The following is a 27,450-nucleotide window of genomic DNA, read 5'->3' on the forward strand; positions in this document are numbered from 1 at the left end:
TGAGCATGCGCGCTGGCCAGACCAGCACAAAGCAACACATAACACCAAGAGATATGTTTACTGATTTTTAAACAGCCTAAATAGAAAAGCACCGTTGTTTCACCTAGGGGGGATATATTCGCCATAAAAAGGTGAGTTTTTCTTTATTTCTGGTTATTTCCCCACGAACTGCGGTTCCCTTCTATGCGCGGAAAGGTTTGGTTTGTTTTCATTTGCGCCTTCTGTGGATTCCCATTTCCAAGCAGAAAGAGTTAAGGACGCAAACGCAGGAGAAAGTACACACCGACGCGCGGATTATAGAGATTGGATGAACCAATGACTATTCTGTCATTTAACATTGCAGTCCGAGGCTTTATTTGGAACAACAGCATCCCGTCCACGGCGGTTTGGGACGTTTGAGAGCAAATCTACAATGTTGCATATGCCTGGAACAAAATGTTCTTAACTGCCCAACGTTGGAACCTGCCGACTTTATATGGGTACGATTTGCGCGCCCATGCAATTCAGTTCCATCATAATTATAAGGCAATGCCTGGGGAAATTAAAATGCAGAAATCTAATGTTTTATAAACCAGAGCAATGGTCCTGGATTGGAAATCGTTCACTATTTTGATTGTTTAAATAAAAAAACCGTTTCCGATCTTCAGTGTGGCACCTATAAAGCTTATTAGTCAAATAAATAAATGAAAACAATGTAATTGCGTATATATCTCTTATAATAGACTCCTTTGTCTACTTGTGTATTGCCTTTATTGACTTGCATTTATTCTCCGTTTTGTGATAGGCCTATAAATATACCCTATAGCCTACAAAGTTGAAAACAAAACAATATAGCTTTTTTTTTTAAAGCGTGCGTTTTTTGTTCAGCTAATGTCACTGAACAAAAGGATGCGTTCTGCAGTCTTATAGCAGCCTTCCAAAGAAAAGGGGTACATTGTTATTGTGCGCTAAGAGGGGCCCACTTCTCTCCGGGGCCCACTTGTTTGTTTTGGTTGGGTTGATGTCCGCGTGGATTCATCTCCTTGACCTTATAATGTATCGATTAAATCAATCACAGACAGATATTATCCCGTCCGTCGACTGCAGCTTCGATCGACATTGTCAGCCGACATATTGTCGGCAAGCGACAGAATCATAGCTTGCGATGGAATAGGCTATCATATCTTTCATGTTGATGTTTTTTCTTTTTTTTTTGCATTCTTTTGGTTTCAGGTCTTGGAGCGCTCTCCCGCTCGCTCCTCCTTTGTGCGAGTGCACGCACGCGCGCGTACACACACACACACACACACACACACACACACACACACACACTCGCTCGCGCACACACAGACAGGCGGCCCATCCCCCTTCACTCACTCTCACACACACACACACACACACACACACACGCACGCACGCGGGGCGGACCTCCCCCCTCTCTCTCTCTCTCTCTCTCCAAGGCGCTTTCCGCGAATTGAGAACTTTTTGTACCCGAGCACAAAATAGTAGCGCCAGTTTTGAGTAGGCACTGGCACTGGGGCGTATACTTGCAGAATGATGGTGGTGTCTTTAAGAAGTCCTTCAGGTTGTAAACAAACGTCTGAAGACTGACGACAGACGAGAACGTGCATGCTGTTGCGCGCACATCGCCCCGTCAATATGGCATAAATGCGCACTCAGCACATTTCTGCAGAAATGTATAGCCTAGACACAGATTTATTCTGGGGGGGAATTTGATTAATATATAAGTGTATTTTAATTAAATTAAAAGCACCGTTTTACTTTGTTTGATACGTGCTCTATGAATAAAGATTAGGCCTATTATTATTATTATTATTATTATTATTATTGTTGTTGTTGTGTTATTTATCCCACTGTGGTGGAGGCTTAGGGCCGATTCATACTCCTGTTTCGGCGCTGTAGTGCCGAAATGATTTCGGCTCGTCAGAAAATTTCAGTAGCACCGAAGAGCCGACTTTAGGACGGTACCCCCCCCCCCCCCCGAACCTCAAATGACGTCAAATTGTAGGCTCTACAGCGCCGAACCGACTTTTATTCGGCTCTAAAATAGGAGTATGAATCGACCCTTAGCCCCCCACCCCCCCCCCCCACCCCTCCAATAGCCAGCACCCCTATAGCACCCCCAGTCAAAACATTCTGGAGCCGAAAATAGCAGATCTACAAGCCGCGCTACTACGAGCTTGTAGATCTGCTATTTCCCAATAGCTAAAGCATAACATACTGCTTAAAAAATATTTCCCCCCAAAAATCTGAAAACTTTTAGACAATCTTGAGTACCGGTATTTTTACATTGGCAGTCTGATGCCAACACTCTTGTACGTTTTTAAATACAACCTTTTTGTTGTTGTTATTGTAACATTCCTGGTTTTACACTCGAGTAACAAAAAGAAAGAAAAAACCATTGACTTGAGTATAGCCTACACTTCTTCCTTCCAACCACTATAACTGTCGAACAGATTGCGTTTCTATGTCATGCTGTGTTGTCACTTGTCACATGCAAGTCGCATGTGCACATGCGACCACACGCATGTGCACATGCAACCGCATCCACGTGCTATATCTGTGTGCGCCTGCAGAGCGGCCTGTAAACCTATACGTTCCTGTTGAGTATAAATGTGTCAAACTGCTGCAAGCTATTTCTGGACAAAAAGCCTAGTGTTTTCTTCTGCTTTTCTTTTCTTTCCTTTTTGGGGAACAGGAACAACATATAATTTAAACCAGTTTACAGACACAGGCGTGGAGAGGGAACTGAACCATTATACGTCCCTAGAGTACATGCGGCCATGATTGTGGACATTCTTACTCGGTTATTCATTAGCCATTGTTTCACTATACACGGGTTGGTTCTCAACGTCTGGCTCGGGGGCCATCCAGCGTCCAAATGGACGCTTAACGGGGGTCTGTGACTCTGAGATTTTTTAACCCCTTTTGGTGTTTTTTAAAGCATTATGTTATAGCTTTTAGCTATTGGAAAATAGCAGATCTGCAAGCTCATAGTACCCTGTGCCGTGCTACGAGCGTGTAGATCTGCTATGTCTTTTAAATTGTGAAAATGTGGCGCGAGTCTTTGAATATATTCTTTCAGAGCGGACGTTTTTAACTCAAATCTTTGCTTCTGGGAGGTCAGGTCACTACTATGGAACAAGATATTTTCAGATGGGGATCGGCGGCCAAATATCATTCTGGGGGTCCTTGACATGAAAAACGATGAGCACCGACTGACATAGAAACATGGGTTTTTTCAGAAAACTGCGAGAGGCGCTCTAGTGTCCTGCTCACGCCTGTAATCTCATGCTAAACCTGCCATTGAGTTCACACGGGGGGATGACCGCATCCAAAATAGAGCTGTAATCTGGTGGGATTATAACCACTTTAACCCCCTGGCAGTGTCCCAATATTGGGGATGTCGCTATACAGACAAGCCCATATAGCTGAAGTGCATGAGTCCGATACAGGGAAGGTCCCCAGTTCGCTTCCCGGGGGGGGGCTTTAGCTATACGAGTTTGTAGATCTGCTATTTTTCAACATACATATGTCTAAATGCTTAAAAACACCAAAAAGGGTTCCCGCCCTGAATGAATGGGTCAAATAGCCGCAGTGTACCATATCTCCCAGTATAGTATAGTTGCAGTCTAGAGTTGTTTCTCAACGCGCTTTCACAATGACACCTTCACTCAAGTCTGTGCAAACAGAACTGCTCTGTTTGTATATACTGTGACATCACGTGAGCCGCTGGTTGAGAAACAGTGTAGTAGCTGCAGAAAGTAGGTGGGGTATGGCAAAATGTAGGCCAGCGCGCGGCGAGTGTATATCTGAGAAGAATGTATAGAGGTATTCACTATACTCTCCCTGCCCTGGGGTTGTTGTTGTGCTGCTGAGAAAAAGAACAGGAGTCGTTTTCAAGAGAGCTCTGCACTGTATGCATTTGGCGCAAATAAATACACAGTAGTACATGCATATACGCAGATTATACGCACACTCAGGCGCACGCGCGCACCCACACGCAAACTGGGGTGCGGTACTTATTTTAGACAGTTTTTGGTTTAGACTAGTCATTGGTTAGACCAGTCATTAGTCCTATACAACTACAACCTATCTCAAACCCTCACCCTAAACCTATAACCTCCCACGGGGGGCAGCACACCTAAACCATATAACCTTAACCCATGTCTAACCAATGACTAGTCTAAACTAAGTATATATGCACCCCGCAAACTGTCCCTTTCAGAATTAATCCAGAGAGGTTTTTTGTGAATGGATCTCCTTTTACATAATTATTCTCTCATACACCCATATCCCCCCCCCCCTCTCTCTCTCTCTGTCTCTCTCTCTCTCTCACTCTCCCTCGCTTTCCCCTCCCCCACTCATACATAAAACAAACAGAAACCAGACACTGTGCATGGCTGCTGATGCTCAGTGACAGAGGTGTTTGTCTGTGTGAGTGCGTGCGTGCGTGCGTGCGTGCGTGCGAGGCAGAGGGAAACGATTGCGGTGCGATATAGGCAGGGGATGTTCCAGAGCAGAAGTGGTCTGCATTTTATCTAGTGGCGTTATCTGAAGTCTATATACACCGACCGTATACACACGATACAATAACATGCTGTATGTACAGTATATGTACAGTACTCCGCTCGTATGGACACGCATGGCCCGGGGGGGCATGCGGGGCGTCGCCCTCACCGCCCGGGAGCAGTTATAGGGGGTCCGCGGGCTTGTGCGAGAGATAACACAGATTGGGATCTGATGACAGTTCCAGCAGCTGCACCCCAAACAGTTGTCGACTCCCAATGTATGGAGCTATACGCAGTTACGCACAGTCGCGCACGCACACACACACACACACACACACACACACACACACAACGACACACATGCACACACACACATGCGCCACACACACTCGATAAGGTTCAATACGTTTACAGTGTAAACGTATTGAACCTTATTGAGTGTGTGTGCTGCAACCTTTTTTGAACTGTGTAAACTTTACACGGTTCAAAAAAGGTTGCAGCTGCCTCAAGCAGTCACACACTTAACCTTTTTTCATACTGTAGAATAGATAGATAGATAGATAGATAGATAGATAGATAGATAGATAGATAGATAGATAGATAGATAGATAGATAGATAGATAGATAGATAGATAGATAGAAAGAGTTCAGTGAAAACGAATGGTTTTAGAGTGGAGGTAACGGGGGTTTCCAGTGAGAAAACCAGTCTGTCGGCTCGTTGGGAGTGGTGGGGGGGCAGGGGCGAGGAAGCCATGGAATCTGTACCACTGACGTGTGTGTTGTTGGCCTTAGAATGTGTCCAGCGTCTATATGTGTACACTGTAGGCTACTAACTCTGAGAGTGTAGAAACAGAAGAACAGTTTCTGTACGGGTGACCCGTTTGGTTCCACACGTCTTGCGTCAAGCGGCTGGTGACGAGTTGGGGCAGGATTTAAGCACATGGCACCGTTTGACGCAACGGGGCTCCCCCAATGCGTCAGACACGTTGGTTGTGACAGGACCTGGTCCCGTTGCGTTGCGTTGCGTTGCATGCCGATCAGGATGGATGACTGACTGATCCTCTGCCTGTCAGAGTATACGCAACTCGAGAGGCGCCGAGTCGACTGAAGCGGACACCGCTTCGGGTGCGGGGGCTCACTCTGCTCAAGTTGCTTTTCGATGTTTTTCCAGCGGAAGCGGCGGCATCAACCCGTTCCAAATTCCGCCGCGCGCGGCACGGCCCGAGAGTGTTGGAAAAAGGGTCCCGTCGCGTCAAACCTGGCGATGCGTGGTCAGATTTGACCCCAACCCACCACTATAGTTTGGCTCAGTAGTAGAGAATAAAGTAGTAGACTTTGTATTGGTCCACTACCTGAAACCTTCAGTTTCTGAAACTATAAACATTCAGTTTCAGCTTCACCCAGCGGATGGCTGCTCAGATGTCCGATGTTGGCATGCGTGCATACATTCACATATACTGTCTGATACACCCATACAGAAACTGCATGGATGTGAGTGAGTGGGTGTGAGTGAATGGGTGTACACCAACATGGGTGTACACATACCGTACTCCGTAATGTATGTGGATGACTTATATTGTATACAGTATGTGCATACATACATACATACATACATACATACATACATACATACATACATTATGTATGTGTGTATAAAGAGGAACTGTGCAGACAACCAACTGCACTGGGAACAATTGTCAATAGATTCATGTGTCAGGGAACACGGGGGAGGGAAGAACAACGCGTGTGTTTTCAAACACACGTGTCCTGGCCTCTCCCCCCCATGGCTCAATTCAATTCAAAGGATCTTCATTGGCATAAGAAAACATGTATTGCAAACAAAACGTACAGTGTTTGTAATCTGCAGGAAGTGTACTCTATAGTGTCTATGATCATGTCTCGATATAATGGTGCAGGTGGTTAGAAAGTGTAGCTTGGTTTGTGCAGTGGGTGGGTCGCAGAGAGTCTCGCTCTGGCAAACCAGGTCTACCTGTGGTGGCCTTTCTCTGTTGCAAGGCAGTCAAAGCTATGCATATATTATAGTCAAAACAGTCACCGTGCTCAGGTATTCTGCCACTGTATAGCCTACGCTCTTTTTGGGGCCAAATAGCATTCCATTTTGCTCTGGTTTTGGATTGACTTTCAAAGTGTCATAGGTAGATTTCTGTTTTGTTTTCTTATCTTAGACATGAGACCTTGTATTGAACTGTACTTTCCTGTTTTTTTTCTCCTTTTCTTCCTGGCTAACCATTGTTCAATCAATCAATCTGGTTTAGTCCAGTGGGTTTACTGTCTTGTGGCTGTGCTTCTTGTGATTGAATCCCCAAACCAGCTGACTATATACAGGGGTATCCCTGTATGTTTTCACTGTAAGTGAGGGCATGTCTGGGTAGGGTCGCTTTATTCTAGCTGGTTATAACATTTAAATGCCGTCTTCTTAATTTTGATAATGAGTGGGTATCGTCCTAATTCTGCTCTGCGTGCACCATTTGTTATTTTCCGTTGGGGACGCGCAGAATGAAATTGCAGGGTTCTGCATGCAGACTGTGGAGTCTCAACTTTGGTGTTTGTACCATCTGTAAGTTATTGGTTGGCAAAGGGGGACCCCAGACTTCACGACCATAAAGGCTCCCTCACAGACCTTGGGGCCCATGGGGTCCCATGCAGGGGCCAGAGCCAGGGGGGGGGGGGGGGGCTCATGGTTTACTAGATCTGGGAAGATTAACTCCGGACCAGAGGGCTTCCTGTCAGTGCTACTTGTACAGAGACCTATACAGACTGCACTTATTATGTAACTCTGCCTTGCCGCCAAGCGGGGAACGCTTACAAAACTTGTTAGGGTGCTTTTACGGGTTGGCTCCAACGACTTGAGGGGTAGAAGCAATATTATAGCCGGGCCTGGGGCGCTGGTTTGCATTTTCACTAGTTCTAGGATTCTTTTTTTTTTTTTTACTTACCGTAAGTAAGAGTATAGCATGGACTCATTATGACCCGAGGCCAATTCTACTTTGCATTCTAAATCAGTTATAGTTCTCAAACCTTTTCATAATTCAAAATTATTCAAGATGTTTTATTATTTATTAAAAAATTGCAGATGTAATGGCCAACGCACACAAAAAAAAAAAAAAAGTAAAATGACACAGATGCTTTCCTGGTTTTAATGGGTTAACACAATGTAGAAATAATAGTCACTGTGCAGAATGTTTGTTTTTCAAACTAACTAAAAAAATAGCAGATCTACAGATAGATTGACTATTTTCAAAAGAAAAAAAAAAGAGACATATTATACAACAGTGCTCAGGCCAATTGGATATTGTTTTGTAATTATATTCGGAATCTACAAAGACATCACTTGTAAGTAAAGTGTTCAAACTATTTTAGTGGACTTAGTTTACTGCATGTCCACCTCTGCAAACACAGTTACAGATCTTAACGTGTTCATGCACATGGCTCCAATCAGGTTAGATACAATTATGTGCCAAACACACCACCCCTAAAACCCACTAAACCAAACCACAAGCTGGGAGCTGGCCATGTGCATACCAGACGTGGTATAAATTGGCATATTATAGATACAGGTATGTCCAATTGTCCATATAAGAAACTAAGAATTGTATGCACACTTTGCATGTATGTACTGTGTTACGTGTCACCAGTGCTGCCCACATGTCACACCCTCACGCCACGGCCACAATGGGCCAAACAACCCCCCCCCCCCCCCCACACACACACACACACACATAACCCTAAAACCCATGCAGTGAGCCAAGCCACACAGTGAGACACACACACACACACACACACACACACACACACACACACACACACACACACACACACACACACACACACACACACACACACACATACATGCAGTGAGACATGCCCCCTTGGAGGCACAACCCCTACTTTTATTGAAACTTTTACACTTGCAAGCACGCACGCACGCACAGTCGCACACACACACGCACACACACACACACACACACACACACACACACACACACACACACACACACACACACACACACACACACACACACACACACACACATACATGCAGTGAGACATGCCCCCTTGGAGGCACAACCCCTACTTTTATTGAAACTTTTACACTTGCAAGCACGCACGCACAGTCGCACACACACACGCACACACACACACACACACACACACACACACACACACACACACACACACACACCTTGAGTCATCGAAATATGACTTGTATCATAATGACTTATACACTTACCGCAATGAGAGTGGAAATATAGATAATGCGCATGTGACATCTTGTTTAAAAGGAGGGAAACACTCATGGTTCGCACACAACCTGTTGCACAATGACACACATTGATTCAGCGAGATCCACGAGCTATAACGACGTGTCGCACGACAACACGCCCGGCGTACGACAGAGTATATAAGGTGTTTAACCCATTCTGACCTGAGATCAGATTCATACGAGGTTTCCACTGGACACACACTGGTCTGATGAACCCATTCTGACCGGAGATCAGATTCTAAAAATGTCAGTCGTTCTTCGATTTTTTTCAAAAAATAGCAGACCTACAAGCTCGTAGCGCGCCACTCGGTGGCGCGCTATGAGCTTGTAGATCTGCTATTTTTCAATAGCTATAAAGCATAACATGATGCTAACACAGATTTAGCAGAGTGAGAGCCTCAGCATGGGGACTTCATGCTGACTCGCTACTTTCACTGTCTTGGCAGAACTCAGAGCAGTTTTGGGAAAGGCAAGGTTTTAAAGTATAACCACTTTAACCCCAGCATCTGTATTGTGGGGGAAAGTTTTCCCATATACAATAACACGCATATCACATTCTGAAAACGCATTTTGCTTTATCTGAAAATGACACATTTGTCGCAGCAACGCGTCATTTTCATGCTATAAAGCTTTCTGGACAATAACAGAAAACGGAGAATATACGCTAGTATAGTGTATAGACTCCGGTCAAGCGCATATAGGCAGGGTTTGAGTGGTTGTATTGTGTCTCCCTGCTCTTCTATTTCTATTTAGATCATGTCAAAGGTCATGACATGGAGTTTGACCTGATGGTCAAGATTCAATTTGTCTCCTGAGAGACCAATGGGACATGTCAGCACTTGTCAGCGCAGGAAACCAGGTTCAAATCCGCGGTAGAAGAGGAAAGTTACATACTAGTACTTAAACTTATATCCCCCCCCCCCACACACACACACACACACAAACACACACACACACACACACACACACACACACACACACACACACACACACACACACACACACACACACACACACACACACACACACACTAGTACTCACACTGTCACACACTCTCTGTTGACCGAGTCAAAAGCATGCATGAGCTTTCACATAGGCCTATTGGTAATTTTTTTTACAGCCTCAGGATGTTAGTGTGTTAATGTCACCGTGACGACATATTCTGGGCTTAACGTGGTGTGGTAGCGTCATAAAGATGAGGCTCGAGGGCTCAAATTACATCTCAGAATATATGTATGTGTCTCACATTATTGGCAGAAGCTCAGAAAACCTTGGTCCATAATGTCAATATTGTCACTGATTACACCACCATTGTACTAAGTTGTACTAAGTATTAATACGAGGTAAATAAGACTAATCGATTTGTATGGCTCCTATAGCAGTGATTCTCAACCCGTTTCATTTCAAGTTTCCCAGAGTCCGAGAGAAAGCGTTAATTAATATAATTGCACAGAATAATGACATGAAAGGAATGCTAAATCTTAGTGGATATAATTGGTTGAAGCAAACGCACAGAACCAACACAAATTAAGACAGGCCCGTCAAGTGTAAAAAAAAATCAATGTTAATTTAATTTGGTCAGAGTTCCATTTGTGCACTCTCAGAGTCCATTTTGGTTCCTAACTATCATAACCGGGTGACCCCCTGTAACTCCCTTAAGGACCCCTGGGGGTACCCGGACGGACCCCACTCTGGGAACCACTGCTCTAACCACCCATGCAGCAGCCCCCCCCCCCCCCCCCCCATGCAGAAAGTCAGCGGGATTATGGGGATGAATGGCGGTGGAGGTGGAACGCCATCTGTATACTGTATATACGTGCTCGGCTCGCCGCCTGCCTGTTTGTTTGCTCATTGACTCGTCATGTTCAATCTCCTCATATCCGCCGCTGACCTACATGCAGCATGATGCAGTCTGGGCTCTGTGAAGTTGTTCTCCGCCTGCACTGCTTCCCAAACTTTGTTTGTTTGTTTGTTTGTTTGAGAAGAAGTGGTTCTCAAACGAACAAGCTGGGTTACAAGCTCACAACGTATTGCGGTGCGGCTCGATGTGAGCTGGTAGATTGCCAATTTGAGCAAGCGCAGGTTTTTAACTCTGTGTCTCTCTCTCTCACACACACACACACACACACACACACACACACACACACGCACACACACGTGCACGCGTGCCGTGTGTGTGTGTGTGAAGCCTGACAGTCCTTGCATTGTAAATCGCCATCTTTCTATCTATCCGTTTGGGCCCAGCTGGTCATTGGCTGACTTTAAACTAGTGACTGGAAGCAGAAAGTATTCATTGATGGAGGGGAAAGGAACTGGTTAAGAATAACGTGTTCCTTCCAGGCTTCCACGCGCTATACGTCCAACCAGGGAAACCCCCCCCCCCCCCTGTCAGGTGTAAAAGGAGCAACTTGGACACTCAGGCATGAAGGAAGCATGAGTTCAAGTCCGTTGCTCTCCCCTTGTCCCCCATATATTGGGGACTAGGTTGGTGGAGGGTGTGTAGAGCCCAGGATCACATTACACAGGGGTGAAAAATGAAAAATGGGTTACAAAATCGTGGGATAAAAAAAATATATATATAAAAAAAGCAGAAAGTATTCATGACCATGTTTATTAAGGTAATACAGTCTAGGTGAAGTTGGGCCCAAATACATGGACCTCTGGAGCTATGGGATTTTTGCGCCCAATGTCAGCGCCACAACAGGCCATTATATGAACTTTCAGGAAGTCAGGATTTCCTGCTGGCTTCAGACACTATTGGCTTCACTGCCCCCCTGGGCACTACACTGTCCCTCTGCAATTGGTGTTTGCGTGTACTATACCTATGCCTAAATTGTAACTTGTGTCTCCATTTTGTTTTGTAGGGATGGAGTTCCCTGTGGACCTTCTGGCTGACTTCAGCCAGGGCGAGCAGGAGCGCTTGTCCGAGGAGTACATGAAAAGCATCCTCTGCACCAACCCAGACGCACTGCAGAAAGTCACCCTGGCCAACCGAACACAGGTGACAAATGACACTCCTAATAAAGTAGAACCCGACCCGTAAAACAGAACTTTGCGTCCGACGCCGATCCTGATTTATCATTTTGGGGAGGCCTAGTGGTTCCTGGGCTGTGAGCCTGTGAGGATAGTGGGCCCCAGAAATGATTGGCAAAACTATTTCAGATTTAGAATGACAATTATAAAACATGATGCCAGTAAATGAGAACTTAAAGTGTGGAACGCAATCGATTGTTTGATCGCTATACGCGTGATTCTCGGAAGAGGCGCGCGGCCCACCCATCTGACCGAAGATGAAGACGACTGTGCTAAGTGGTCAGTCGGGTCCAATGGGCAAGTGCATGGTTCCAGGTGTGCACTTATTTGACTGTGAATTGTTGTCTTCATCAACCCATTAAGACCTGGAATGCGACCACTTTAAACCATTATTTTAAACTTTATCTGGAAAATAATAGCTGATATACTTAAGCTCATAGCACGGCACTGCTACGAGCTTGCAGATCTGCTATTTTTGGAAAATTTGTAAAAAATGTGTGCAAATCTTTGAATATAATATATTCTTTTAACTCAAATCTTTGCTTCTGGGGGAGTCCCTGGAAATATGATACATGACACCACTGAAAACGTATAGGCTTTTCAGAAAACTGTCATGATTTAGAAAACATTTATAGAATCTGGTCTCAGGTCTCAATGCGTTAAAGTTTTCTTGGGTTCTCCCCTTCCCGTCAAACCCCAGGTGTCCATAGGTCTTACCAACGTGGGCTTCGTCCCTCTGTACGGGTCCAACGACAAGCAGAAGGTCCTGGCCCTCTTCTGCCCGTCGGACCAGCTGACGGCCGTGGCTCTCTACCTGAGGAACCGATGGTGGACCGTCGACGAAATTCTCAAGACGGGGAACGCTGCCAGAGACGGAATTCTGCAAGTATGACGAGAGACGTTTCACCAACATTTAGGGTTCTGTTTATTAAACCACTTGGGGAGTCATTAGCCCAGGATAGCCTATCTGCAGCATGTTGCGCTTGTAGATCGGCTATTTACATTAATTTGGGTCCCGGGGAGACCTCCTTTTTCTCTTTTGGGTCTCGAGCTAAAACGTTTGGGAATAACTGGTCTAAAGTGGTTAAAGCGGCTTTAAGTGATATATCTGTTTGTTGAACAAAAACATTTTTTTCATAGATTTCCAGTTCCAATTTGGTCTTATTTATTTGCTTCGTCACTTCATCCACCAGTATGAGTTCTCTCTCTCTTGATAGATGAAATTACATTAGTATGTATCCCAACCTGAAAAGGTATTCACTATTGAGCTGGAGAGACAAGGGAGACCACTTTTACTGAACAAACATTCTATAGCAATGATTACTATCAGAATACATAACTATTTAACACTTATAATGTGAGCATTTGTTTATAACGCTAAACGATAATAGCGATTATGGTCCCGTCCCTAATGTCCTTATACGATACAATGTGTGTGTGTGTGTGTGTGTGTGTGTGTGTGTGTGTGTGTGTGTGTGTGTGCGTGTGTGTGTGTGCGCGTGCGTGCGCTCCAGGTGCAGACGGTTGGCGAGCGAATCGTCCTGTACACCCTGAACCGGGTCGTGTACAGGGCCCACGAGATGAGCTCTGAGGAGCTGCCGTTCCTCTGCCACACGGAGACCGACTACGCCAAGGTCCTCTGGAAGAACGGAGAGGCCGTGGGCTTCTACTCCGTCAAGCCTCCCGGTAAACATCCCCCTTTATAACAGTGGGGGGGGCATCAAAAGTAATCAAAAAACTCATCAAACATAGGCCAAACTAAAGTGTCAAATCACCGCGCGATCTAAAAGCTCACGTCGCTTGGATTTGCGTTGGAGGGCGTTTTTTTGATTTTCACAATACTTGGCTCGCAGTTTTATAACTGTCACATTCCTATATGTGCAGCTTTTCACAGGTCTTTTTTGGTGGAGTAAGTTTTCTTTTATTGAACACTTTTTTTTTAATTATCCTGTGGGGGAAATTCAGTAAACCGCACGTGGTACTGTAAAAGACATTAAGGCTAAAAATGATAACACAAAAACGTCCATTACCCATTGTGGGCCTATATATTGAATTCATTAACATAGAATAAAAAAAAACTACACGATAATACATGTCATCAATAAATACAAACACTATAGCAAAAGCAATGGTAGTGAATGACACCTCCTTTTGATGGAAATTTACATTTACCTCCCCTTGTGGTCTCCTGATAGGCCTATATATCATATCATATAAATCTTTTCAGGCCAGTTTTGAAATAACTCTGCTCACTGTGTGCCTCTTGGTAAACTCTTCAACACGGACCCGGCCATAAATCGATCAATAAGCTGCATCGTATCGCATCGCATGTAATAATAATAATATCCTTACCATGTGTAAGAGCCATGAATTGGAAATGATGTTCGATGGTGAAATGAGTGGGCTGTCACGGGTGATTAATGTGGATGATTGACAGGCAGGGGCGGACCTGTTTCCTTGAATACTTGAATACCCATAGTTCACCTGTTTCACACACAGTGAGAGAGAGAGGGGTGTGTGGGAAGCCGCACTTTTGTTGACCGCTTTATTTGCTTTATTTATTTACTTTATCTAAGTTGGAGATCGCTGTGACTTATTTTCTTTATGTTTGAGCACCGTTTCAGTTATGTACCTACCTTCAATAAAACACCCTTAAAGGGACACTTCACCCTTTTTGCCAAAAAATATATGTTAATGACGTTTAGGAGCTTTAGAACACTTTCGTGGGGGTCTTTATGTGTGTAATATGTGGTTTTAGATATTTTAGATTGTAGCAGTGAGCCCGGTGTCTCTGATGTCATGGACACTGGGCTCACTTCCTTCCTGGACTACATGTTGTCTCAGAAGGACAGCCCTCCCCCTATCAACAAGGAGGAGCAGTGCACCAAAGTATTATGGGAATTGTAGTCCAGGAAGGAAGTGAGCCCAGTGTCCATGACATCAGAGACAACAGGCTCACTGCTACAATCTAAAATATCTAAAACCACATATTACACACACAAAGAACCCCAGGAAAGTGTTCTAAAGCTTCTGAACGTCATTAACATATATTCTTTTGCAAAAAGGGTGAAGTGTCCCTTTAACGCATTATTTTGGACCCAGCGAGATCCTTTTGTTTGGAGCGCGTCTGACAACCCGGCCCATCCCATCGCCTAGTCTCAGCGACTTATTTATACATCTATATCTCTCATAGTCGCTCAACAGCATGGCTGATCATATCATGCCGACCCTTCGTTACAATGGCAAGCTTTTCTTGAAGTCCTTCCTTTCTTCTCGACTGGCATTGGTCGTATTGACTGTAAATCCAATCCGCATTGACTGTAAATCCACCACCACAGTTTGTTCTCCTAGTCCAGTCATTGGTTGGTGTTCTCAATCAACCCACAGATGGGAACTCGCACAGAAAGTTTCAAACACCCAGTACTCTTTTCTCATTGGACAATATTTTCAGCAGATGGGATCCAAGCAAGACGTTAACGTCACCAAAGGCCAGCTATAGCTGGCCCTGGTTACTTGAAAGAAAACGCCCAGCAGGGCAAACTCGAAATCTGATTGGCTAAGGAACCTGTCAATCTCTATATTGCTCCCATTCACTGGATTTTCTGCAGGCCTCACGGTTAGAGAATTTTACCCGGAGACAACACAAGGAAATAATCTCATTGGTTAAAAAAATACAAGCGCTGTTGTACCTCCACAGAATGGAATGGAGGACCCAGAGCACCCAGCCTGTCTGAGTGAGAAACAGTGCAGTGGCAGCGAAATAAATACCAGATATAATATTTGTTAAAAAGAAAGACTTATTATAAAATATAAATTTCTGCATCAGGCAAGTGCAGGGCCAGCAGAGAAGGCCTTGCTGGCCCTGACGGCCCACCACTGCCCTCTTGTGGCTTAAATGAGTATGTTGGACCACAGCTGCCAATATTAGACTGTGAAAAAGGAGATTTTCTGGCTGGGGGGGGGGGGGCAGACTTTGTATTCACTTAGTATTCACTGATGTTTTATCCCCGTTTCTGGTCAGACTGAATAAAATACATGCATTGCCTTCTTGGATATGTTCTGATGTGTTTGATAATATATATATTTTTTTGTTCCTTTTCGCAGGAAGCTTATGTAGTGTGTTCTCAACTCAACGCTATCAGCTTCCCGTGATGGACTCCATATTTGTCCGAAAATGTCACCGCGGAAACGGCTTCGGCGTGCAGATGCTGGAGGACTTTGTGAGCAGTTTCAGAGATGACTGCCTGGGTGTGAGATACCCCGTCTCCAAAGCCATGTTCAAAGGTACACACACACACACACACACACACACACACACACACACACACACACACACACACACACACACACACACACACACACACACACACACACACACACACACACGCTTTATACACTAAGCAAAATGACACTTTGGTAGAGGTGTGGGTTCTTGTGTAGTTATCTTACCATGATGTACAATAGAGCGCCGCAGTCCCGCCCCCTTTCAGAAAAGCGAGTGGTCCAGGAAGTGGAAGCCCCATGCATTCTCCCATCGGCACTTTTAATTTAAAGACGGTTACGCCGCGGACAAAGCCAATTCGGATCGTGACGAATCATGACAATGAACACAATGTTTTGGGGCCGATCAAATCATTAGAAAGAAGAAAAGAAAGTCAGGAGACAACACTATTTGTTTTATTTTTCGTCTTATAAATTATTTGATCGGCCCAAAATATTGTGTTCATTGTCATGATTCGTCACGATCCGAATTGGCTTTGTCCGCGGGGTAACCGTCTTTAAATAAATTATATTAAAAGTGCCGATGGGAGAATGCATGGGGCTTCCACTTCCTGGGCCACTCGCTTTTCTGAAAGGGGGCGGGACTGCGGCGCTCAATTGGTGAGATACCTTGAGTAGTTGGGGGACGGGATGTTAGTCAGACCCGCGTGGCCGGACGGCCGGTTACAACTCATCCGTGCCGCGTAGGGGTGCACGATTACGAAATTATGACCGATAATCCGATTATTTGCAGGGTTCGTGTCTGCCGACACCGATTCTGACCATTATTAAAGATCTAGGTTAGGTTTTGAGACCCACTGGTGTAGCAGAGTGTTTCCAATGAGCCAGCATGGCAGAATAGCAGCACCCTGACTCTGTTTGACCAGAATGGAAGCCTTAACTCGTATCGGGTAACACCTAAATGAAATCGGAAGAAGCCCTGAAGTAGGAAGAGTTATTTCCAATATATTTTGCTCCTCTACATTTTGAATTAAGAAATATAATAAGTAAAGTCTCTCTAGTAAGAGCGTCTGCTAAATGCCTAAATTGTAATTACTTGCGCAAGCAGAGCGCACAAGTAATAATTTCGCTTGGTCTCTTCAAAGTGACAGCCAGTTTTTTTTCAACCACATTACGTCATCACATACATATACACACCATGTACTCTGGTCCCAGCTCTCAACGATGACGTAATGTGGTATCTGGTGGGATACAGTATCTGGTGGGATACTTTTCTACAGTTCGGGGGCGACCGAGCAGAAAGCCCGGTCACCCATGGTGCGTATCTAGGTTGGTCTTTGTGGGTTTGAGGAGGTTGGTGTTTGAGGAGCGGAGGGAGCGGGTTGAGGATTGAAGGGTGACAAGTTCCCTGAGGTAGGGGGGGGGGGGGATGAGATGGGGAGCCAGTGGAGTGAGCGGAGGATGGGTGTGATGTAAGGCTGTATTTTCGAGCGAACATCCGAACCATTTGTTTCTATATAAAATAATAATAATAATAATAATAACGAATGGTTCAAGGCCATGAATTAAGATTTGAATGCCAACCTCAACGAGAGAACATTCGAACCCTGAATGTTCGGGGACAGCCTTATAGTGTGAGATGTGCTCGTGTTTACGCACTCATCAGGACCCTAGCAGTGCTGTTCTGAATGTATTGGAGCCTTTGAAGGCTCTTGCTAGGGACCCTGATGAGAAGTGCAGTGCAGTAGTCCAACCTGGAGGAGACAAAGGTGTGGACCAACTTTTCAGCATCAGGTAGAGTGAGGGTGGGACGGAGTTTGGCGATGTTCTTGAGACGGAAAGATGATGTTTTGCAGATGTGTTTGATGTGGGGGGTCCATTTTGACACCCAGGTTTGTGACAACAGATGAGAGTGGAATGTCCTGGCCATGAGACGGTGATGCTTGTGATGGGTTAACCTGGTGTGGGGGTGCCGATGAGAATGGCTTCTGTTTTGGAGCTGTTTAGTTGTGTTTCATCCAAGCCTGTATCTCCTCCAGGCAGATGGTGAGTGTGGACGAAGGTGATGAAGGTGGTGACGGGGAGGACAGTGGGGCAGCAGAGCGGGGAGGGGTTGGGTCTAGTTTTATGTACAGTTGTGTGTCATAAAGCATAGCAATGGAAGGATAATCCATGCCTGCTGATGACACGGCCGAGGGGAAGCAGGTAGGGAAGTAGGAAGGTTTTGATTCACGCTGGGGGCGTGTTCTCTCATTCGCATCATCAGCGCCCATACCCTAGGTGGGGTTGTCCCTATAGGGTAGGCAGTAGGTATCCTCACAAAGAACATGCAGTAATCCTGGTCTTTATACTGCCTCCCCCTGGTCGGCCTGATGGAGGGGAAAGGAACTAGTTGGAAACGCGTTCCTGCCACGCCCTATGTCCAACCGGGGAAACTCACCCCCCACCAGGTGAAAAGAAGCGGCCTCCTCACTCCTCATGCATTGAAGGCAGCATGAGCTCTGTTCGGGTCTCTCCATAGGTTGGCAGAGGGAGAGTAGCGCCCAAGATTTCTGCATAGGCAATTGGCACCGGGTGAAAAATGGGTTACAAAACTCATTGGATAAAAAAATAAAAGAAATGCATGGAACTTATGATTGGTTGTGTGTCCACAGTGTGTGAGATGTACCTCAGTCAGTATCCAGGTGACAAAGACGTGCTGTGGGAGGTGGAGGGTGTCGGCAGTCCCAAACAGAGGACCAACATAGCCAACAAGATCCACACCATGAACATGAGTGGTAAGACCCCCTCAGGCAACATTGTAATAGATGGTATATTGTTGCTGTCAGGCAGAAATCTAGTATGTCCACATTCTAACTAGCCTTTTCGTAAACTAACGCCCTACTTGAGCGTACTTCAGCGTCACACACAAGCATAAAAAGTAGATCCACTAGCTTGAAACTGCTACTTTTGGATTATTCAGAACACACGTTAATGTCAGGTGGAAACGGAACCAACAACAATTGTTTAGGCCTCACTAATATATCAAATGTGACTACAATTATGACTGGGGAATAGGAAAAGCTTATGTACTTTCCCCTTTATTTCTTCCTCAGCAGTATCGAGGAATTTATCATTTACAGAAAAGTCTGTCGTGTCGAGTGAAGTGATTGAAACAGATGTGGTGATGGAGGAAATCACCTCTCACAACAAGAACAACGAATCTGTGGAATACACCATTCAAATCTCGGTACGTTTTGTTTCCTGTGTTCAACATTATCTTGCAGACAATATATAATTAGCAATTATGAAATAATAAATAACAATCCTTGTCATTTTTTAGGAGGAAGTGACCACGGTTAGAGTAGCAAAAGGTAAGGTCTTCAACGTACTTTTTTCTTTTACATGCTTCATTGTGTGGACTTTAAAAATGAATGCTCATATCTACACATATTCTTTTCACAACAGTTTCAGAGATTGACGAGATTCCTGTGACAACCAGAGTTAGAAGTTCTGGCTTAAAGCAACGGAAGATGAGAGAGGAAACTGAAGAAGTGTCCTCTACACCCACCCCGGACACAGCTGTACTTGCATCCAGTGAATTGCCAGAGAAAATTGAAGCCGACATGAAACAGACACTTCTAGATGAGGAACCTCAGACACCGGAGATCCCCAAGCTCCAGAGATCCATGGTGGTCATAGTGGACCTGAAAGCATCTTGCCATGAGCCTCAAGTGGAGGAGATGGAAGAAATGACACATATTAAGCAAAATATTCCTGCCAAAAAGATGGATGACCAGGTTACATCTCCAACCGTTGAAACTCGAGCTCTGCGGAGCAAAGCAAAAGCTGTTGCAGATATTCCTCAAAAACGCAGACCCTTGCGGGAAAACCCTGAGGTGGACTACGCGGAAGCCATCGATGATGAGATTGGGGTGAGCTCAAGTGAGGAAGCGGAAGCACCAGTTGCTGAAACAAGAAAGAGAGGCAGGCCTAAGAAGACAGTTGTATCTACACCAACACAGACATCCACTAGACACAAACAGGTTGAAGAAAAGAAAGACGAGGAAGAGACAGCTGTAGAAAGTAGCAATGACATGGCAGAACATGTTGTCGACACCAGAGTTCTAAGGGGAAGGAAGCCAGAAGCACCCAGACGTGAGTCCAAAAGAGTCCACAACCAACAAAAAGAAGCAGAGGTTGAGGAAAAAGAGGAATCTACAACAGCTGAGGACATTAAAGTACAGGAAGAAGGTGAAATAGTGGAAAAACCTGCGGAAACAGATGAGCCCAAGACAGATAAGGAGGCAGAAAACACTGAACAGGAATCTGGAACTCCTGAAGATGAAAGTGAACGGCCAGAAATTGAGGCGGAAAAAGAACATATCAAAGAGAATGAAGAGGAGACAGAGAAAGGGGCGGGAGTTGAAGCAGAAACACCTGCAGTCGAACCTGCACCTGTATCTGTAGAAGGAGAAGAAAGGGCAGAAGGAGTGACACAAGAACCCCCACCGGCAGAACCTGCAACAGAGGAAAGCCAGGACGTTGCTGCAGTGGAGATGGTAGAAGATATAACCGTACCCAGTGAGGAAGCTGAAGAAGTGTTACCCACACCCAGCTCAGACTTAGCTATTGATACACCCAGTGAACCTGCCCCTGTATCTGTAGAAGAGGAAGAAAAAGTAGGAGTGACACAAGACACCCCACTTGCAGAACCTGCAACAGAGGAAGGCCAAGAGGTTGCTGCAGTGCAGACAGTTGAAGATGAAATTGAAAACAATGATGAAACTGAAGTGTCTTCCACACCCACCCCAGACAAAGCTTTGGATACACCAAACGAAGTACCAGAGAAGATTGAGGACAGTATGATACAACCACCTGCAGATGAAGAACCCCAGAAAGAGGTTACATCTCAAATCCCCAAACTCCAGAGAGCTTCTGTGGTCTTAGTGGACCTTAAAGCAACTTGCCATGATCCTCAAATAGAGGAGATAGAAGAAACACCTATTCAACAAAGTGTTTCTGCAGAAAAGACTGATGAAGAAGCTGCACCTTCAGTCATAGAAGAGGAAGTGCAAATGGAAGCAGCAGTGACAGAGGAACCTATGGCAGAGACCAATACAGATCAAAGCCAATTGACAGCTGTAGTAGAGACTTGTGAAAATGAAACTGTGCAAAATGAGGATGATGGAGTGTCAACCAACCTCACCTCTGACTCAGCTGTGACAACACTGACTGAAGTCCCAGAGCAGGCTAAAATGGAGGTGAACTCAAGTGAGGAAGCGGAATCACCAGTTACTGCAACAAGAACTTTAGGAGGAAGGAAAAAATCAGTTGAAGCAACACCAACACGCAAATCCACAAGACACAAACAGCAGGATGAGGACAAGCAAGAACCAGTTGTCAAAACCAGAGTTCTAAGGGGAAGGAAGTCAGCCCCAGCTGAAGCAACACCAAGCCCCAAATACACTAGAAGCAAACAGCAGGCTGAAAAGAAAGGCAAGGGAGCGGCAGCTGTGGAAACTAACAATGACGAGGAAGAACCAGTTGTAGAAACCAGCGTTCTAAGAAGGGGAAGGAAGTCAGCCCCCGTAGCACCCAGACGTGAATCCAAAAGATTAGCAAAAGTACAGAAAGACGATGTAACAGTGGAACCACCTGAGGAAACAGATGAGCCCAAGACAGATAAGGAGGCAGAAAACACTGAACAGGAATCTGGAACTCCTGAAGATGAAAGTGAACGGCCAGAAATCGAGGCGGAGAAAGAACATATCAAAGAGAATGAAGAGGAGACAGAGAAAGGGGAGGGAGTTGAAGCAGAAACACCTGCAGTCGAACCTGCACCTGTATCTGTAGAAGGAGAAGAAAGAGCAAAAGGAGTGACACAAGAACCCCCACCGGCAGAACCTGCAACAGAGGAAAGCCAGGACGTTGCTGCAGTGGAGATGGTAGAAAATATAACCGTACCCAGTGAGGAAGCTGAAGAAGTGTTACCCACACCCAGCTCAGACTTAGCTATTGATACACCCAGTGAACCTGCCCCTGTATCTGTAGAAGAGGAAGAAAAATTAGGAGTGACACAAGACACCCCACTTGCTGAACCTGCAACAGAGGAAGGCCAAGAGGTTGCTGCAGTGCAGACAGTTGAAGATGAAATTGAAAACGATGAAACTGAAGTGTCTTCCACACCCACCCCAGACAAAGCTTTGGTTACACCAAACGAAGTACCAGAGAAGATTGAGGACAGTATGATACAACCACCTGCAGATGAAGAACCCCAGAAAGAGGTTACATCTCAAATCCCCAAACTCCAGAGAGCTTCTGGGGTCTTAGTGGACAATAAAGCAACTTGCCATGATCCTCAAATAGAGGAGATAGAAAAAACACCTATTCAACAAAGTGTTTCTGCAGAAAAGACTGATGAAGAAGCTGCACCTTCAGTCATAGAAGAGGAAGTGCAAATGGAAGCAGCAGTGACAGAGGAACCTATGGCAGAGACCAATACAGATCAAAACCAATTGACAGCTGTAGTAGAGACACTGACTGAAGTCCCAGAGCAGGCTAAAATTGAGGTGAACTCAATTGAGGAAGCGGAAACACCAGTTGCTGCAACAAGAACTTTAGAAGGAAGGAAAAAATCAGTTGAAGCAACACCAACACGCAAATCCACAAGACACAAACAGCAGGATGAGGACAAGCAAGAACCCGTTGTCAAAACCAGAGTTCTAAGGGGAAGGAAGTCAGCCCCAGCTGAAGCAACACCAAGCCCCAAATCCACTAGAAGCAAACAGCAGGCTGAAAAGAAAGGCAAGGAAGCGGCAGCTGTGGAAACTAACAATGACGAGGAAGAACCAGTTGTAGAAACCAGCGTTCTAAGAAGGGGAAGGAAGTCAGCCCCCGTAGCACCCAGACGTGAATCCAAAAGATTAGCAAAAGTACAGAAAGACGATGTAACAGTGGAAACACCTGAGCAAAGAACCGAGCCCAAGACAGATAAGGAGGCAGAAGGGGAAAACATTGATCACGAATCTGGAACTCCTGAAGATGAAAGTGAAGAGCCAGAGATTAAGGACATCAAAGTACAGGAAGAATATGCTACAGTGGAAACACCTGAGGAAACAAAAGAGCCCATGGCAGATAAAAAGACAGGAGAAAACACTGAGCAAGAATCTGAAACTCCTGAAGGTGGAAGTGAAGTGCCAGAAATTGAGGCAGAGAAAGAACATACAGAAGAAAATGAATTGGAGACAGAGAAAGGAGAGGGTGTTGAAGCAGAAACACCTGAAACTGAACCGGTACCTGTAGAAGAGGAAGAACAGGGAGAAGGAGTGACACACAAAACCCCACTAGCAGAACCTGCAACAGAGGAAAGCCAGAAGGTATCCTTGGTGGAGAGGGTTGAAGATGAAATCGTACCCATTGTGGAAGCTGAAGAACTTTCACCCACACCCACACCTGACTCATCTATGGTTACACTCAGTGAACCTGCACCTGTATCTGTAGAAGAGGAAGAACAGGTGAGCGTGACACAAGAAACTCCACTGGCAGAACCTGCATCAAAGGAAATCCAAGAGGTGGCTGCTGTGGAGAGTGTTGAAGATGAACTTGCAAACAATGAGGAAACTGGAGAAGTGGGTTCCACACCAGCTCCTGACGCAGCTGTGGTTGCACCTATTGAAGTGCCAGAGAATATTGAGGACAGTATGACACAAACACCTGCAGATGAAGAGCCTCAGAAAGAGGTTACATGTCAAATCCCCAAGCTCTGTGCAAATGAGATTGTACAAATTGAGGAAATAAATGAAGTGTCAACCGACCTCAACATTGACCCTATTGTGACGACACTCAGTGAAGTCCCAGAGCAGGCTGAAGAAGTCGCTGTGGAAAGTAGCAATGATGACGAAGAAGCAGTTGTCGAAACCAGAGTTCTAAGAAGGGGAAGGAAGTCAGCTCCAGTCAAATCAACACCAAGCCGCAAGTCCACAAAAGGCAACCCGGAAGAAAATAAAGACAAGGACGAACCAGATGTGGAAACCAGAGTTCTAAGAAGGGGGAGGTCGTCAGCCCCAGTTGCACCCAGACGTGAGTCCAAAAGAGCCCGCAAACAACTAAAGGAATCAGAGGATGAGGAACAAGAGGAACCTATAACAAAAGTACAGAAAGACGATGTAACAGTGGAAACACCTGAGACAGATAAGGAGGCAGAAGGGGAAAACAATGAACAGGAATCTGGAACTCCTGAAGATGAAAGTGAAGAGCCAGAGATGGAGGACATCAAAGTACAGGAAGGAGATGCAACAGTGGAAACACCTGAGGAAACAAAAGAGCCCATGACAGATACGGAGACAGGAGGAGGAAACACTGAGCAAGAATCTGGAACTCATGAAGATGAAAGTGAAGTGCCAGAAATTGATGCGGAGAAAGAACATACAGAAGAGAATGAATTGGAGACAGATAATGGAGAGGGGGTTGAAGCAGAAACACCTGAACTTGAACCTGTACCTGTATCTGCAGAAGAGGAAGAACAGGTAGAAGGAGTGATACAAGAATCTCCACTGGCAGAACCCACAACAGATGAAAGCCAGGAGGTTGCTGTGGGTGAGAGGTTAGACGATGAAATGAAGCAACAGCAAGGCGAAGAGAAAGAGGAGGAGCCTGTTGAAGCAGAAAGTCAAGAAGAAGAGGCTCCAGTTGTTGAAACCCAAGCACCACCCAGTGATGTGCCAGAGAAGACTGAGCCCAGTGTGCCACAAACACCTGCAGATGAAGAGCCCCAGACGGAGCTTACATCTCAGATCCCCATGCTCCAGAGAACCACTGTGGTCTTAGTGGACTTGAATTCAGCTTGCAATAAGCCTCACATGGAAAACATAGATGAAACGACACCTGAAACAACGCGCAGATCCATGCGGCAAAGACCCGAGGTTGATTACGATGACAACAGTAATGATGACATTAAGGCAGTTCCAGCAGAAGCAGTAATTGATTCTAATGATGAGGAGGACAATGCTACTGAACAAACTGCAAATGAAGAAATGGAGAAACCAGTCGATGAAGACACTCCAAAACGCAGATCCACGCGGCAAAGACCTGAGGTTGATTACGATGAAAACAGTAATGAAGACAAAGTCTCTGAACTGACTGCAAGTGAGGAAACAGAGAAACCAGAGCAGGACGAGGCAGCCAAAGGAATAGATGTGACTAACAGCATCTCAGGGGAAAGTGAGGAGGATAATGTCATACAATTAGCATTGGAAGAAGATGAGGAAGAAGAGACCGCAGAAACAGCAGAGGAGGAAGGAAGAGATGAGCTTGCCATCTCAAAAGAGTCTCCGAAAGTTGAAACCAGAGCTCTCCGGAACAGAACAAAAGCTGAAGCAGTCACCCCTAAGTCCAAACGACGCCATCACGATGAGGAGGAAGTCGAGGAAGTAGTAGAGCCTCCAAAGCGCAGACCCACACGGAACAGACCTGAGGTCGATTACACCGAAGACGGTGATATAATAAGTCCTCCAGTTACACTCTCGTCCGGTGCTAAACCTAGAAGACAAAGCACTAAAGGGAAAAGGCCTGCTCGGGAACGTGAGGAATCCTCATCTGATGAGGAGCAAGAAAAGATCAGCCTAAAAGTTAAAACATGGGCTCTCCGGAACAGAACAAAAGCTGAAGCAGACACTCCTAAGATGATGTCCAAACGACGCCATCGCGATGAGGAGGAAGTCGAGGAAGTAGAGCCTCCAAAGCGCAGATCCATGCGGCAAAGACCTGAGGTCGATTACAGCGAAGATGACAAGATATTAAGTCCTTCAGTTACACTCTCGTCCGGTGCTAAACCTAGAAGACAAAGCACTAAAGGGAAAAGGGCTGCTCGGGAACGCGATGAGTCCTCATCTGATGAGGAGCAAGAAAAGATCAGCCTTTCAGATAAGAAGAGAATCCTACGGAAGAGAACGAGCACTGAGCCAACGCCAGTTCGCAGATCCAAACGCGCCGCCAACATTTCTGAATAGTTTGAATAACCCAAACATATTACAATTACTGCTAAAGGGGACCACAAACATGTTTCTATTCACGATAATACCTGATTTACATTTGGTTGCATATTGTGCAAAAACCTGCAGGTGCACGATCCCGGGATCGTGCACGAGCCGGCTCGCCACCAAGTATACACCAGGTCTTAGTTTTGCAAAGAGCCAAGGGTTGCATATTTATGTATATATATATATTTTTTACTAGTTGGATACCTGCTATATTTTGATAAGTGTATATATTTTACTATGGCTATGTGTGTGCCATTTGTTTTTGTTTTTAGATTTCCATTTGGCATTTTATGGCAAAATGGAGATTTGGCATTCAGACCGTAGGACGTGTGGAAACGTTCTATGAAATACAACCGATGGATCCAGAAGACGTAGCGCTTTTTCATTGATATCAAACAAAAAAAAATAAGATAGTTTTCTTTTTTGGGGGTGTTGGCACACACACAAATAAAACCCAAAATGAAATATATTCCCCATAATTACCACAAATCTTTCCACGTGATGTGTTGTATCCATTCACTAGTCAATAACATTGTAGCCTGCTTTTAGCTATGTTTAGTTGAATGCTTTAAGCATATTTTGAAAGTGATTCTCTATTTTTTCTTCGCCATGTTTCTAACAAAAGTATATGGTTTCCCAGTGTTTTCACTTTAAACATAAGAGCAAATTGTGGCTGAATTTGGACCCTAAACACTTTCCTGTGTAGCTTAATTAAAACTGTGAACTTTCTCTCAAGCTAAAAGAATATATTTCACTGAGAAATGTCCTTGTGTGAATTCACAAACTTCAAGTTCTTCATTGTAAATTAAAAAGAAAAAGAAAAAAAGTGTAAAAGCAGCTTATCTTTATTATTTTATCACACCTCTCATTGCTTACTTTTAAGAGAAAATAACTGTGATTTGTAATTCTTTGGTGGTAAATAAAGCTTTTTAATCTTATTGTTTATTGTTGAATCTATTGTCAGTTCTTGTATGGTTTCATCTTAAAATGGAGAATGTCGTATTTATGTCACTGGTTAAAAGTAACTAAACACTAAAATATTCAAAAGGTATTTTATTATTTTTAAGCACATTCATTAAGCTGGCATGCCATAACCATTTGAACCTAGCATCCCTATTCTGGGGGGAATATTCACATTGTGTGTGTGTGTGTGTGTGTGTGTGTGTGTGTGTGTGTGTGTGTGTGTGTGTGGCCCTGAGGCTGTAACATTGTAACACCATGTTAGTTCAGTTCTACTGAACTTGAGTGGGTTTCGTGGGTTCCCCAAAATCTTGAAACTAAAATGAAACATTCAAAACCGTTTTGAAATACTTTTTCAACACAAATCTTGTATGGGGGTCCCTCCCTATAGTAAAAAATATTCTGAGATGGGGGTCCACGG

The 27,450-nt window shown here is 44.9% G+C and overlaps 1 protein-coding gene across 2 annotated transcripts; it reads left to right on the forward strand.

Moving 5' to 3' along the window:
* LOC308317342 (uncharacterized protein) lies at window positions 1-27,012 on the forward strand. 2 transcript variants are annotated; one of them, XM_080766281.1, is made up of 9 exons: window positions 1-131; window positions 11,661-11,797; window positions 12,530-12,715; window positions 13,344-13,515; window positions 15,934-16,113; window positions 18,705-18,827; window positions 19,146-19,279; window positions 19,373-19,403; window positions 19,498-27,012. In XM_080766281.1, exons 2-9 carry the CDS (start codon window positions 11,663-11,665, stop codon window positions 26,037-26,039), a joined length of 7,503 nt encoding a protein of 2,500 aa, XP_080622407.1. In that variant the 5' UTR covers window positions 1-131; window positions 11,661-11,662; the 3' UTR covers window positions 26,040-27,012. The 2 variants fall into 2 exon arrangements, with proteins under 2 accessions (XP_080622407.1, XP_080622408.1); XM_080766282.1 differs by having other exon boundaries at window positions 19,149-19,279.
* Window positions 27,013-27,450: the final 438 nt, after the last annotated feature.

The sequence above is a fragment of the Protomyctophum bolini genome (assembly GCF_963924005.1).
Source record: "Protomyctophum bolini genome assembly, chromosome: 6".
In the NCBI taxonomy this organism is placed as follows: domain Eukaryota; kingdom Metazoa; phylum Chordata; class Actinopteri; order Myctophiformes; family Myctophidae; genus Protomyctophum; species Protomyctophum bolini.

Bases quoted from the DNA above. Each gene is read 5' to 3' on its own strand.
- LOC308317342 (XM_080766281.1), top strand. From the start codon at position 11,663: ATGGAGTTCCCTGTGGACCTTCTGGCTGACTTCAGCCAGGGCGAGCAG. The intron at 13,516-15,933 runs GTAAACATCCCC...TCCTTTTCGCAG, and splicing joins CTACTCCGTCAAGCCTCCCG to GAAGCTTATGTAGTGTGTTC. The intron at 16,114-18,704 runs GTACACACACAC...GTGTGTCCACAG, and splicing joins CTCCAAAGCCATGTTCAAAG to TGTGTGAGATGTACCTCAGT.